A 15,147-nucleotide genomic window follows, 5' to 3' on the forward strand; every position below is an offset into this window, starting at 1 on the left:
CAGGGAAAAAGACTTAGATTTGCAATATTGTATAACTTCAAAAGTGGTCATCCTAGAAAGTGAACAACTCATCTTTAATGGCAAATACTGAAGAATCTAATGAGATGGTTTGTATTTTTTATACTATTTGGGATGTTAATGTGTTGCTGATTCTTGTATATGAGATTACTCCTTCAATAGAAAAATATATTTCTATTGCTTTTCATATGCTAAAAAGAAGATCCCAAATAAGTTAAACCTAGATAATAAGTTTACAGATGATATTGTATCTCGGGTTTGCCATAAATAATGAACTAATCAGGTTAAGTTTTTATATGTTAATCAAAATATTCACTTAGACTACACTTGGTTAAGTTTTATTTACAAAGAACTTAATCGAGGTTAAGTTTCATTAACAAATAACATAATTGTAGTTAAGTTTTTAGTTAAAATGTTTCAAACCTATTTATAATATAATTAATTGAATCAGTATTTTGATTTTAGTATAAATGGTTAAATTTTTTGTAATTTATTTTAGTTCATGTAGAATGTTTATAACTTTTAATATATTTTCTTAATGTGAAGCACAATATGTGTGACTTTGCAGGCTACCACATCTTCAACAATATTCATACAGAAAATATGTAATGAAGATCACTTCCCATCTAAGGTGGCTTGCTTATCCCACATTATTGTCATTGACAACATAAAGAAGAACTTGAATGAAACCCAACTAGAGATGTTTAAAAAATCTTGTTTTGGCCACTTCTTAGGTATGGCTAATTTGAAATTTTCTGCTCAAATTGTTCATAATATGTTGTTACGCCAATGTGACATTAGAAGAGAAGATGAGATGTGGATACTTGTTCACTCAAAAGGATTGAGATTTAGTGCGTCGGAGTTTGCATTGATAACTGGGTTGAAATTTGGTAATATTTCACAATTTGACTTAACATCTTCAAGAATAAGAGATCAATATTTCAATGGAGAGAATAAGATTCATAATAATCGATTGGAGGAGGTTTTCATCTCATTATGTAAGAAAGGAAAGAGAACAAGCACAAAGAGGGCAAAAAAAAAGGCAAAGTTAAGTGGGAAATCAAATCTTGATGAAGATATTGTGAAGTTAGCATTGTTGTACTTTGTTGAGCATGTCCTACTAGGAAAAGAAGGGAAGAATTTGATAGATTTACAATGGGTTCAACTTGTTGATAGTCTAGAGGAGTTCAACAAGTATCCTTGGGGAAGAATTTGCTATGAAAGAACATTGTTTGGGTTGCAAAGGGCTTTGGATAAAAGACAGTCAAAATATGTAGAGAAAAAAAAAAGGAGGAATGCAACCTATGAAGCATATGCACTTGTGGGATTTCCATATGCCTTTCAAATTTGGGCATATGAAGTCATTCCATTGCTTGGAATGAAATATGCAAGTCGCATTGGTAGAAGTTTCCCCAGAATTTTAAATTGGACAAGTATTGCAACTCCAAAATACACTGAGATTCAATCCTTATTTGTAGAGTCAAATGTGAGTAATATCTTAATATTTGTTTATACTTTCTTTTTTATTTACATAAGCATATTATTATTATTAACTACTTTCTTTCTACTTTGAATTATTAGTTATCTTTGCATTCCATACTCATTCCCACATTGGAAGAGCGTGAACAAGAGTATGTGAAATGTTTTGAATTCGAGGTTGAATCAAATGATGTCTTCCAAGATGATGTGAATGATTGGGAGAAAGATGAAGATCATGAAGAAGCCGAGGCCTATACCACTGCTACAACAACAACAATGAAATGTGGAAAAAAAGGTGATAGTTCTAATTAAATTACCTTCATTCAAGGTAACTAAACTGAAAGTTATTAACATTATTTCACTATACATGTTTAAGAATGTTTGACTAATGTTATGATGTTTTTTGTGATGTAAAGGAATTGTTTATGATGTTCATCAACTTTCAAGAAAAGACAGAAGCAAATTTTAATGAAGTTAGAGCAGAATTGAAAGAAGTAGGAAGCAAGATTGATGGTTTGAGGAAGCTATTATTGGATGTTAGTAACATGTGCTAGATTCCTCTTTTTTTTTTTTTTTTTGGTAATACCAACAATGCATTTTAAAATATATTCATATATTTCTATGCAATTTCATAGTAGAAACCTAAGAAGTGAGCCATATAATGTTACAATGGGGAATGATGTGACAATGGACTTTAAATCAAAGTCAAGAAAATTTGAAACATTGGGAAAAGACAATAAAATGGAGGCTTCAATGGATGATGCACTAAATGAAACACCAGTTAATGTTTTTCCATGGCTTTATATTCTTTATATTTTTTGAATTACTGACAATGCATTTTCAAATATACTTCTATGTAATTTCAGGTTGGAAACTCGAGTAATGAGCCATATACTGCAACAATGGGAAATGAAACAATGTTCGACTTCAAAAAAATTGAGACATCCAAGAAAGACAATGATAAGGAGGCTTTGATAGATGACCCACCTAATGCAACAGTAGTTAATGTTTTCTCACATCAAGTATCACCGAATATTTTTAAGCGAAGAAGGGAAGTAAAAAAATCTTACCTATTGCAACACCCATTTATAGATCCCACTAAGAGAAGGAAGTTGGTAATGACTAAGACTGACATAGCATCATCAATCTTTGATCCATTGCAACCACCATCAATGGAGGCAAAGATGGCCTATACACAATTATTAATGATGGGTGTAGACCCTCTATTTTGTCTTCCTCGCACATGTCGTTTACAGCAATTCCCTGGTGGCCCATTAATACTCGTGTAGCCTATCTACTCTAAGCCACCTTGGGGACTATGGTTGAGGGATTTATCGAACTCTATTGCAACTTCTGGTAGCCCATTTAGACTTAGATATACTTAAGCACCACCCTAGGCCCACTTAGGCCCTTTAAGCCCATTAGGCACCATCCTAGGCCCGTTTAGACACTTTAGGATCATTTAGGTACACTTGGCCCATTAGGCATCGCCCTAGGTCCATTTAGACACCTTAGGTTCACTTAGTGCACCTTAGGCCCATTAGGCATCACCCTAGGCCCATTTAGACACCGTAGGTTCACTTAGTGCACCTTAGGCCCATTAGACGCACTTGGCCCATTAGGCACGGCCTTAGGCCCACTTAAACACTTTTCAAGGTTTAGTTTCACTTAGATTTGTTTTCTTGTTTTTATTTATTTATTTATTTTATTGATTGCTTTTAAGATTAAGTGAGTTTTGATATATTTATATTATTTCATCATTATTATTATTTGTATTTTCGTTTATTTATTTTATTTTATAATTGCATGAAATGAGTTATTTGTTTATTTATTATTTTTGGTGGTTTGAGTTTGACACTTCGACTATTATTATATGTTGCATTAGTTTAATTTTATTATTATTATTATTAAATATATCTAATATTTATTAATTAATTTATTTATTTTTAGGTATATATCATTTTATCTATGTATTGATATTTTCTTATTTGGGATTTAAGGACTTCTTGAAATTTTAATGAAAGGAATATTGACTTTGATTTATGGGAATGGTTCTGACTTTATGGATTATTGCTTTCTTTTTTGGAATTTTTTTTTATTGTTATTTTTCCATGTAGGTGGAGTCAATGGGAAGGTGTGCAGAGGATGCTCATGGAAAAGACCACACTGTTTTTTTGAAAGGTAGATTCGGGGCGGGAAAACGGAATATAAATCAGGGATGAATGCGGATGATTTTTAGAGGAAGATACAGAAAGGTTTTTTAAAAGGTATTGCGCTGATTTTGGGAGGAGACAGAGCGCTCTATAGAGAAAGGAAGGTGGCTAGTTTTTTTTTAGGAGAGAATAAGAGAGAGGATGAGGAGGACGGAAAAGGAAGAGGGGACCATTGAGAAAGAAAGTGATTTTCTGGAAGAAAGTGGCAGCCGCACCGGGAAAGGGAGGAATTTTGGCATTAAGAAAGAAGGAACAAGGGGTGCCATCTAGAGGGGAGAGAGGTGATTCACATCTCCATGTTTGACTGGGAAAGAGAGGTGACGACTAGAGATTATCTCTGGTCTCAGCCTTGAGAAAGATCAGCATCGTGCTTTCTCTCAAACCAACCAGACGTCTCACCACGGGAACACCAGCTTCACCACTACCAGTCCGCTCATCTTGATGATTCGCCTATCACCATAACGAGAAACACTTGCGATGTCGTATTAATCATCATCGGACCAATATCTTCTCATCTCGCCGCATGCCTTTTCCCCCTCCCCTCACGATCTGCATCCGTCATCAGTCCACGCATCAAGCCTTCATCCACACGACTGCCACTTTGAGAGGAAAGCAATCCACGCACCAATAGAGCCTCCACGGGTGGCACTTTTGAGCACCATCTCCATGCTGCAACCTATTGCTACCTGTCCCTAAACACCACAGCAAACCAAACGCCATTCGGATTGCTTTGGAGCAGGCATAGCCAACCAGATTTGACTCATCATACCATCCACTTACACAGCTGCCACTTTTGAGAAGAACAGTCCACGCACCTAGCCGTTGGTAAGTTGATTTGTTTTCTACATTGGGTTGCTTTGAAAATATATATATATATAAAAATTTGGTTTCATTTCAGTTTAGATTATTATATCAGGTTGAATGCTTTACAGGGTCCAGTACGTTTTCATTTGAATAAATAAAAAATGTTACTTGTGGTTTAATTGTTTAAGTTATTACATTTGGTGGAGCTTTGATGTCTCGTGATGTACCATTTTCGGATTATTATATTGGGTTGAGTGGGTTGATTTGTTTATTAGCTCCGATACGTGTTTGCTTTAATATGGCAATACAATCTCACATTTGTTTATTTATTTTTTCTTTATTCATCACGTTAAAGGTTAGTTTTAATGTATTATATTAAATTCATAAAATATGATTTTAGATAGCTTCATATGAAAAATAAATATATATACTTTAATCTTCATTTGATATGGTTTTGATTCATTTAATTATTGATTGTTTATTTATTTACTTGTTACCAATTTAATGCTTTGTAATTTATTTAATTATAAATAAAATTGATTCTATAGGATAGAGATTTAGTTTTAAAAATCATTTTTGTTAGTTTTTTTAATTTTACCTTAGATTTAAGCACTCTTGTAAAATTTTAGTTCATTAAAATAATTGATCATATATATATTTATCCAATTATAAATTAATTAATTAATTATTATTGATTTATTATTCCATCTTGAAAATTATGATCTTTGTCTAATGTGGTTACAATTCATTTTCTTAGTTTGACAAATTAGTTTTTTTTTAGTATTGGTTTGGGCAATTTTTGTTAATAATGGAAAAGTTAGGATTTCTTTAGAGTTTAGATAATTTGTGATGATAGTTAAAAATTTAGAATTTTGATTGGCATTATTTTTGTTCTCAATTAGGAAATTCATAATTTCTTTTTAGTTTAGTTTTAATTTATCTTTTAGTTTAAATGTTATTAAAATTCAGTTTATTAGTTCAATTGCTTCCATGTCACTCTTTTCATATCTAAAGGTTGTTAAATTTAATTCATGATTCATCCTTTTAGTTTATTAGTTTTAGAATTTAAGTTGGTTAATTTATTTCATTCCGCGTTGATATATTCATGTTTTAAAATAAAATAAAAAATAAATAAAATATAAATAAATAAATAAATGGTTATTTTAGTTTTGATTGATCCTGTTTTAGTTGATATTTTTTAGAGTTTTAATTAATTTGGTTGGTTTCATATTGTTTAGTTTATGTTAAGATTTTTTATTCCATTTTTCCATTAATTCTATGCTTTCGAATTGTAGGCTATTAGTTTAATGTATTCCCATGTTGTCATTTTGTGTTTAAAAATAGTTCATTTTAGTTTTTGACTAATTTTATTTATTCTATGTGTTTGTTTTCTTTTATTCAATTGTTAGTTAGCCGATTAGATTTATGACTCAAAATTGTCAATATTAGTTAATACGTATCGCTTGTACTGTTTTAAAGGTCACATAATATTTAGTGCTTGATTAAGTTTATCTTAAGATTAAATGTTTTTAAAGTTTCAGTGCTTATAAGATCTAAGGTTTTGGTTTATCACTTTGGTCATCCTTTGTCAAAATCAATTTTTAGAGGCTATCAGAAAATAGTGAAGATTGGCCTCCATTCCCACCACTTCAATTTTATCGGTTGTCAAAAACTCTACTTTGTGATTTTGTTCTTTTTTTTTTTTTTTTTTTTCTTTTGCTTGATATTTTGATTCATACATTTTATTGTTTTCAAATTAACTTTTTTATCTTTAAAACATAACAATATTCTCAAAATCTCATTTCCTTAAAAACAAACCATTTCAAAAATTCATTTAGAGTTCTCAGAATCAAAATCCCCTTCCCTTTAAAAATTCATTTCAAGGATTCCTTTAGGATTCTTAAAATCAAAACCTCACTTTCTTAAAATAATATGCAACCATTTTTTTTATCGGTTTGCATCTTTCTCGGTTTTTAACGAAAATTTTGGTTTGAAATCAGACACGAATCAAAGCTTGTGGTCCCACATAAATGGGATAATTTTGAGCTAAATTCGTGTATATCAATTGGGGAATTGGTGAAACCCCTACATAAAAAAAAATCTTTTCAAAAAATTATTTTTGTTGCCACTTTTGTCACTTGTTGAAATTATGTCTATTTTTTCAGGAATTGTATATAAGATGAGTGTGATAACTAGTGTTTTCATATACTTTGATAATTTCTGCTATGCTAATTAGATAACGAGCATGCTAGGATTCCTATATTTTATTATTTATTATCTAACCCCTCATGTCTTATGGAAGCGCATTGTAAGTCATCTATGTTATCCAGGTACGTATCACCTACTTTCTAAATTTTGTAAACAATCATGTCATTGTGAAATATGCATATGTTTGATAATCCTTAGGTGCTTAGATGTATGCTAGATTCACTATGATTAAAAACAAATGTTGTGTGATGTATCTCCAAACTAATCTCTTATGTTTTATGATAGCGCTTGGGAAGCCGTCCAGGTACGCATTTTTAACTCTCCTTAATTGTGATTCGATTTTGTTTGATATGTTATGTTTTTTTTTGGAATCACCTAGCCTACTTAGGTATCCGAGATCAACCATTTAATTGCCACGCTTCCCTTAACTTAGTCAGTAGAGACCTCTTTAGGGCTTAGAGGGGTGCTACCTCCTAGAGGTACCTTCCCAATAAGTAACCTGATCCCCGAACCAAGACTTGGGTTTTCAAAGACACGCTTTTCCAAAAATTATGGAGTCATTTTTTTAGGGTTTTATTTCTTGTTTTATTTTCCCTTCAAAAATAAAAATAAAATAAGTGGCGACTCCAACTTTTTTTTAAAATTAATTTTTCACAATAAAAAGCGAGTCTTGCCGATCGAGTGGGGACGCACGTGTAAAATGCGGGTCCACAAATTGGCGACTCCACTGGGGATTTTGAGGATCAAGCTTGAACACTAGTTAAGGAAAATGTGGCGTTTAATTGGTCGATTAGAGGGTACCCCCTTTTCCTAGGCAAGGTGATTCGATTTGCTTGTTTGTTTGGTTTGATATCTTAACATGTTTGATTGCCTTGGATGATCACTTGATTGTTTTGCTCACTTAGCATGATTCACTCTCACATATGTTAGATAGGACTTTGTTTGTTTGATATTTATTTGCTTCGTATGACTGTTTGGATGATCACTTGATTGCTTGCTCACTTCAGCATGATTCACTTTCACGTATGCTAGATAAGACTTTGATTGTATGATACTTATTTGCTTGGTATGACTGCTTGTTGCATGACAACCCTTTCTCTTGCATGATTGTATGATTGCTTGTCTTTGTTCACTATCTCACTTTAGATCTTAGGTTTTTCGGATGCACCCACATTCTTCACCGTGCACTTTAGATTATCCTTGAGTGTTGAGAGATGGGAGAGCCTTCACCCTTAAGAAACCCCCTGGGAACGCGAGGAAGTGCATGTGTGGAGGTGATGACCACCTTGCATGGAAGCACCCCGTCTCCTTGGAGGCGTGCAGAGGGTTGCGTACCGCCGGAGGGTACGATCGCTTCTGCTAGGGATCCTTTAATCCACCCATTTTTTTTTATCTTATAGAACCACCACAACCTTATAGGCTAGCCTAGACCCAATTAGGATTTCACTCTTACACGTGGATGCATTTGTGGACCTTCAGAGCTGCCTTGGTTACAATTGGGTTCGATTACCCTCTCCATAGTCCCATTTTGGTATGATCAGATACGAGTATCAGTTTGAGTATACATGGGCTATATGCTTGATTACCTTTTAGTCGGTTTCTATAGAGTTACCCTTGTACAGCGTCTCATCTAGTGTTTCCGTGTTTATAGGAGTATTTTTTGGTGCCCAGTCTGGATTCGCCTTCGTGGACTAGAGTTAGAGGCAGATTGACCAGAGTATCAGATCAGCCAGACCAGGGAGTAGATCAGAGAGATATGGACTCCCAGGTAGTCACAGTTGACCAGTTTGCTACGGCCATGGCTTCGATTCAGGAGGCTATAGCCGGCCTTGGCCAGAGGATAGACGGGCAGCAGGCCCCACCTTAGGATGGTGCACAGTATGACTCTACGGCACCACCACCCCCTCCACTCAGTCAGCCAGTTCCACACCCGACACCGTATGTTTTGCATAGTCAGACTGATGCTACCCCACTTCCTGTTGTAGCACCCATTCAGGCATCAGAGGATGCACATGCTCGTATGGATAGACTCGAGCAGAGGATGAGACAGATGAGGGTTTCGGATGGAGACATCAGTTGGGATGATTTTGATGGAGCACCGGTAGTCAGTTTACCGACTCAGTTCAGGATGCCAGAGATTGAGAGGTATACGGGCATAGGTTGCCCTAAGATTCATTTGAGGTTATACAGTAGTGTGATGAGGGCCCACGGGTTGGATGAGGCCCATTTGATTATGCTTTTTCCCATGTCCTTGAGTGGTGCAGCACAGCGTTGGTTTGCTTCTTTAGACGCTTCACGCCGTAGGACTTGGGATGACTTGGCCCAAGAGTTTTTGAGACAGTTCGCGTTTAACACTGTCATTGATGTCTCGAGGAGAGAGTTGGAGGCCTTGAGACAGGGGCCAGATGAGTCAGTTACTTCATTTATCTCCCGATGGAGGGAGAAGATCGCCCAGATTGTTGATCGTCCTTCCGAGAAGGACCAGATTAGTATGATTTTGAGGAGTTTACAGCCTAGATTTGCTAGACATTTGATGGGATTTCCTCATACGGATTTTGGATCCTTGGTACAGGCCCTGTATGGCATAGAGGAGGGCATCGCTAGAGGGTTGTGGCCCGAGTCTTCTCCTTACGATTCAAAGGGGAAGAAACCCTTAGGAGGACAGAGACCAGGAGATGTGAGTGCTATCAGTTCAGTAGGATCGAGATCTCCCAGGCGCTATCAGACATTCGGGCAGACTTCACGAGCCTATTACCCGCAGCGTTATGCTCAGTATAGACCACCCAGGCCCATGATTCCTACATACCTACACCAGACCCCAGAGCCTGTTTTTGCTGCACAGGTCTCGGAGAGGCCTCCTACCTTATATCCTCGGCCTCGAGCTCCACAGACTACTATTCCTCTTGTACAGAGGCCGACACGACAGTTCTCCCAGCTAGGTATGCCTTTGAGTCGAGCTTTCCAAAAGCTCATGGAGGGTGGTTTGTTGACTCAGTTGGCACCTAGGCCTGTACCCCAGCCTGTGCCACCACGCTTCAGGATGGATCTACATTGTTCCTACCATCAGGGCCCAGGGCATGACACAGATCATTGCGCCGCCTTGAGACATGCTATACAGGACTTGATAGATCAGGGTCTGGTTAACTTAGGGCAGCCGAGTGTAACCACGAACCCTCTACCGGCTCACTCTACACATACAGTGCCACCACCCCCGGGTGGTATACATCATATAGATTTTGTAGAGGATGACAGCATACACATGATGAGTTGGGATGATGGAGTGCCAGAGCCGATTGTTTTGGATGATGGTTATGAGGTTGACACAGTGGGTTCTCAGACTTTTACTCCATTCAGTTTGATTTCAGATTGGATACCATTTGAGTTGACTCCTATTGCACCATCGGCCATAGCACGTCAGGGCCCGCCCGCTCCATTTATCCTACGGCTAGATGATGATGATTTAGAGGGGAGAGATGTACAGATTGTGACCCGTAGTGGGAGAGTAGCTCAGCCCCCACCTCTAGTAGCTAGGCCATTTGATGGCGCGGTTTCTCGTGAGGAGAATAGGAGAGAGGATGATGAGATATTGAGGCAGTTACAGAGTACACAGGCACGCATATCTATCTGGAGTTTGTTAGCATCTTCTAGTACTCATAGAGATGCATTGATTCGAGCTTTGAGCCAGATCCGCGTAGAGACCACCACTACCCCGGAGGGGTTGATTCACATGATGACGGCCGACAGGGCCACATGTATTGTGTTTTCAGATGATGACTTACCACCAGAGGGTTCGGACCACACACACCCTTTATATATTATAGTTGGTTGTTCAGGTCGTAGAGTCCCATCCGTCCTATTGGACAATGGCTCAGCCTTGAACGTTTGCCCATTGGCTACTGCTATTGCTCTTGGTTATGCACCTTCAGACTTCGGTACCTCTACACAGACGGTCAGAGCATATGATAGTACTAAGAGGGAGGTCATGGGTACTCTGATGATAGAGTTGATGATTGGTCCGACTACATTTCCCATCCTATTTCAGGTTTTGAGGATTCCCGCATCCTTCAACCTGCTTCTGGGCCGACCATGGATTCACGGGGCCGGGGCTATTCCATCTTCCCTTCATCAGAAGGTGAAGTTTATTCATGATGGGCAGGTCATCACAGTTCACTCTACCAGGGATATATTCGCCACTTCTGAGCCAGTACTTCAGATTAGTCATAGTGAGGACGACCTACTTCTGACTGGGTTTACTTTTGATGAGATACAGACTCTCGAGATTGAGGATTTTTGTAGAGACTTTGTGGCTATGTCATTTGATCAGCACAGTAGCATAGTGGTCCTTGATATGATGAGGGGTATGACCTTTCTACCTGGCATGGGGTTAGGACGACGTCAGCAGGGACCGAGCGAGTTCATAGCTGCCATTGACCATGATACGACATTTGGACTTGGATTCATCCCTACTGAGGCCGATTACCGTCACATGGCGCGGTTGCGCAAGGAGAGGGTGAGAGCTCGCTTATCCCACACACCATTTGATTATCCTATTCGACCATATAGGATGAGTTTGACTGACTACTTTGTCAGAGGATCAGAGACTCGACCTCGTCTAGAGGAGATTCATAGTGTGGCTCATACAGATGGAGAGACCGATCTTCAGCATCTATTTCACCAGCTACAGTTGAGTGATGGGGGTCCTGACACTTCTTTCCCTTTGACGATTACCCCCACGTCTCCAGATCGAGCTAGCATGTTGTCTTTATGCTTTCCAGAGGAGATCACTGGCGATGGGGTGATTGTTGATCCTACTGAGGTGATTGATGGAGTTGTTCCCCATGATGAGTACCGTGATGAGATGGACATGATGACCGTGAGCCAGATTGCCGGCATTGTTCAGCTTCAGCCTGTTTCAGCATTTGATATGTTTGGGGTGTCTACCATTGAGGTTTTTGAGGGGACTCAGACTCTTCCTGTTCCAGAGCTTCCAGATGATGATAGTAGTTTGTTTGAGGGCATTGTTAGCCCAGTTGAGGGAGCGTCCGACGTTGTGGACCCACCTCTTTCTTTTGATGTTTTATCGGGATTTGTCTCCCGCTCTGACGATGTTTCTGTTGCTTCATTTATGGATTTGAGCATTTTTGAGTATTCGCCTGTCTCTTGTGATAGTATCTCTACATCTGCACCTCACTCACCCATTACACCGATATTTGATATAGATGATGAGATTGCACATCCCAGTTCGGATAGGGACTCTTTTGATCATGACTCTGGTCCCATAGATGAGAGAGTTTCACCTGCTGCAGGGGACGTTGAGACTGTTGATTTTGGCACGGAGGATCAGCCTAGAGAGCTGAAGATTGGTTCACCCCTATCTACAGATGAGAGAGATAGACTCATCCATTTACTCAGGTCATACTTGGATGTCTTTGCGTGGTCTTATGAGGACATGCCAGGTCTTGATCCCTCTATAGTCCAGCACCATTTACCTACCCTACCACATGTTAGACCAGTTAAGCAGAAACTGAGACGGTTGCATCCACATTGGAGTCTACAGGTAAAAGAGGAGATTCAGAAACAACTCAGTGTTGGGTTCATATCAGTAGTTGAGTATCCAGAGTGGTTGGCTAATGTCGTCCCTGTTCCCAAAAAGGATGGCAAGGTTAGAGTTTGTGTCGATTTCAGAGACCTTAATAAAGCTAGCCCTAAGGATGATTTTCCCCTCCCACACATTGATTTGTTGGTTGATGGCACCGCAGGCCATTCGATGTTGTCTTTCATGGATGGATTCTCCGGGTATAATCAGATTTTGATGGCTCCAGAGGATATGGAGAAGACGGCCTTCATTACCGAGTGGGGTACCTACTGTTACAGAGTTATGCCATTTGGGTTGAAAAACGCAGGAGCCACTTATCAGAGAGCCGCTACCACTTTGTTTCATGACATGATGCATAGGGATGTCGAGGTTTACGTGGATGATATGATTGTGAAATCCCGAGGTAGAGCAGATCACCTAGATGCTTTAGAGAGATTCTTTGAGAGGATCCGGAAGTTTAGATTGAGGTTGAATCCCAAGAAGTGCACCTTTGGAGTGACTTCTGGGAAACTGTTGGGGCATATGGTCAGTGATCGGGGCATAGAGGTCGACCCAGATAAAATCAAAGCCATACTTGACATGCCTGTGCCGAGGACTGAGAAAGAGATCAGGGGTTTTCTAGGCAGGTTACAGTATATTAGTCGTTTCATAGCCAGATTGACAGACGTATGTGAGCCCATCTTTCGTCTTTTGAGGAAGAATCAGCCAACGGTTTGGAATGACGGCTGCCAGATTGCATTTGAGAAGATCAAGGAGTATTTGCTTTCTCCTCCTATTTTAGTGCCTCCTATGCCAGGACGTCCACTTCTTCTATATTTGTCAGTTTCAGACATGGCCTTGGGATGCATGTTAGCTCAGCTCGATGACTCCGGGAAAGAGCGAGCAATTTACTATTTGAGTAAGAGGATGCTGGAGTATGAGATGAGATATGTTATGATTGAGCGCATGTGTTTAGCGTTAGTTTGGGCTACCAGGAGATTGAGGCACTACATGACTGAGTATTCGGTGTGCTTGATTTCTCGGTTAGATCCTTTGAGGTATCTGTTTGATAGACCTGCATTGACTGGTAGATTGATGAGATGGCTCGTACTCCTGACAGAGTTTGATATTCAGTACGTTTCTCAGAAGTCTATTAAGGGAAGTATTGTTGCCGATCATTTGGCTTCATTGCCGATATCTGAGGGTAGACCAGTTGATGATGATTTTCCAGATGAGGAGTTCATTGCCATGACTAGCTTATCAGGTTGGCGCATGTACTTCGATGGTGCAGCCAATCAGTCAGGGTATGGGATAGGTGTTCTATTGGTATCCCCTCAGGGTGATCATATTTCGAGGTCCGTTCGTTTGGCATTCTCTGATCGACATCCTGCCACGAATAACATAGTTGAGTATGAGGCTTGTATCCTTGGTTTAGAGACTGCACTGGAGCTTGACATTAGACAGATGGAGGTATTTGGTGACTCCAATCTAGTACTCAGGCAGATTCAGGGGGATTGGAAGACCAGGGATGTGAAGCTTAGGCCATATCATGCTTATTTAGAGTTGTTGGTTACGAGATTTGATGACTTGAGATATGTTCATCTGCCTAGAGCGCAAAACCGATTTGCTGACGCCTTAGCTACCTTAGCTTCCTCCGTAGACATTCCGATTGATGTAGTCATACGTCCATTGCTGATTGAGTTGAGGTCTGCACCCGCCTATTGTTGTTTGATTGGAGAGACAGAGGTACAGGATGACCTACCTTGGTATCATGACATTTATCAGTTCCTTAGATATGGCACATACCCTGAGGTAGCCACTACCAAGGATCGGAGAGCACTGAGGAATTTGGCCACTAGATTTGTGATTTGTGGAGATACCTTATACAGGCGATCAGCTGATGATATGCTTCTATTATGTTTAGATCGAGCCTCTGCAGATCGAGTGATGAGAGAGGTTCATACAGGAGTTTGTGGTCCGCATATGGGAGGACACATGCTAGCCCGTAAGATCATGAGGACGGGCTATTTCTGGTTGACTATGGAGACAGATTGTTGTCAGTTTGTCCAGAAATGCCCAGAGTGTCAGATTCATGGTGATCTCATACATGCACCACCATCAGAGTTACACGCCTTGACTTCGCCATGGCCATTTTCAGTATGGGGTATTGATATTATTGGGAAGGTTTCACCAAAATCTTCCAGTGGTCATGAGTTCATCCTAGTTGCCATAGATTATTTCACCAAGTGGGTGGAAGCCGCATCATATGCGAGGTTGACATCTGCTAGGGTTGCCAGTTTTATCAGATCACACATCATTTGCCGCTATGGGGTTCCTCATGAGTTGATTTCCGACAGAGGGGTGCACTTCCGAGCTGAGGTAGATACTTTGTTGCAGAAGTATGCTATCTGACATCATAGATCTTCAGCATATAGGCCACAGACCAACGGGGCAGTAGAGGCTGCAAACAAGAATATTAAGAGGATTTTGAGGAAAATGGTTGAGACTTCTCGAGACTGGTCAGAGAAGCTTCCCTTTGCGTTGTGGGCATATCGTACATCTTTTCGTACTTCTACAGGAGCTACGCCTTACTCTCTAGTGTATGGTATGGAGGCTGTTTTGCCAGTCGAGACAGAAATGGGCTCATTGAGAGTAGCCCTTGAGCAGCAGATTTCTGAGACAGAGTGGGCTCAGGCTCGATTTGATCAGCTTAACCTTTTAGATGAGAGGAGATTGAGAGCGGCAGATCATGTTCAGGCCTATCAGAGAAAGATGGCTCGTGCCTTCAAGAAACGGGTTAAGCCTAGACCATTGCAAAAAGGGGACTTAGTTTTGAGGATTCTCAGAGGT

The 15,147-nt window shown here is 39.4% G+C and overlaps 3 protein-coding genes across 4 annotated transcripts; all 3 read left to right on the forward strand.

The window, feature by feature from the left end:
* The first annotated feature begins 11 nt into the window (after positions 1–11).
* Positions 12–2,691, forward strand: LOC132254638 (uncharacterized). Of its 2 annotated transcripts, XR_009466919.1 has the most exons (4): positions 12–107; positions 587–1,504; positions 1,600–2,033; positions 2,364–2,691. XR_009466919.1 is itself a non-coding variant. In XM_059740747.1 (3 exons), exons 1-3 carry the CDS (start codon positions 78–80, stop codon positions 1,807–1,809), a joined length of 1,158 nt encoding a protein of 385 aa, XP_059596730.1. In that variant the 5' UTR covers positions 12–77; the 3' UTR covers positions 1,810–2,069. The 2 variants fall into 2 exon arrangements, 1 of the variants encoding a protein (XP_059596730.1); XM_059740747.1 differs by lacking the exon at positions 2,364–2,691 and having other exon boundaries at positions 1,600–2,069.
* Positions 2,167–11,143, forward strand: LOC132254620 (uncharacterized). The gene is made up of 5 exons (XM_059740558.1): positions 2,167–2,283; positions 2,364–2,495; positions 3,615–3,678; positions 8,708–10,926; positions 11,111–11,143. Exons 1-5 carry the CDS (start codon positions 2,167–2,169, stop codon positions 11,141–11,143), a joined length of 2,565 nt encoding a protein of 854 aa, XP_059596541.1.
* A 65-nt stretch (positions 11,144–11,208) lies between these two features.
* On the forward strand, positions 11,209–14,709 carry LOC109123359 (uncharacterized). Its single transcript, XM_059740559.1, has 3 exons — positions 11,209–11,538; positions 11,605–14,253; positions 14,545–14,709. Exons 1-3 carry the CDS (start codon positions 11,209–11,211, stop codon positions 14,707–14,709), a joined length of 3,144 nt encoding a protein of 1,047 aa, XP_059596542.1.
* Positions 14,710–15,147: the final 438 nt, after the last annotated feature.

This window comes from Vitis vinifera, chromosome 11 (genome assembly GCF_030704535.1).
Source record: "Vitis vinifera cultivar Pinot Noir 40024 chromosome 11, ASM3070453v1".
Taxonomy (NCBI): Eukaryota; Viridiplantae; Streptophyta; class Magnoliopsida; order Vitales; family Vitaceae; genus Vitis; species Vitis vinifera.

Coding starts and splice junctions, on each gene's coding strand:
- LOC132254638 (XM_059740747.1), top strand. CDS start 78: ATGGCAAATACTGAAGAATCTAATGAGATG. Junction 108..586: donor CTGAAGAATCTAATGAGATG/GTTTGTATTTTT, acceptor GTGACTTTGCAG/GCTACCACATCTTCAACAAT. Junction 1,505..1,599: donor CCTTATTTGTAGAGTCAAAT/GTGAGTAATATC, acceptor TTGAATTATTAG/TTATCTTTGCATTCCATACT.
- LOC132254620 (XM_059740558.1), top strand. CDS start 2,167: ATGGGGAATGATGTGACAATGGACTTTAAATCAAAGTCAAGAAAATTT. Junction 2,284..2,363: donor TAAATGAAACACCAGTTAAT/GTTTTTCCATGG, acceptor ATGTAATTTCAG/GTTGGAAACTCGAGTAATGA. Junction 2,496..3,614: donor ATGACCCACCTAATGCAACA/GTAGTTAATGTT, acceptor TTTTCCATGTAG/GTGGAGTCAATGGGAAGGTG.
- LOC109123359 (XM_059740559.1), top strand. CDS start 11,209: ATGGCGCGGTTGCGCAAGGAGAGGGTGAGAGCTCGCTTATCCCACACA. Junction 11,539..11,604: donor TGATTGTTGATCCTACTGAG/GTGATTGATGGA, acceptor ACCGTGAGCCAG/ATTGCCGGCATTGTTCAGCT. Junction 14,254..14,544: donor CAGATCGAGTGATGAGAGAG/GTTCATACAGGA, acceptor TATTTCACCAAG/TGGGTGGAAGCCGCATCATA.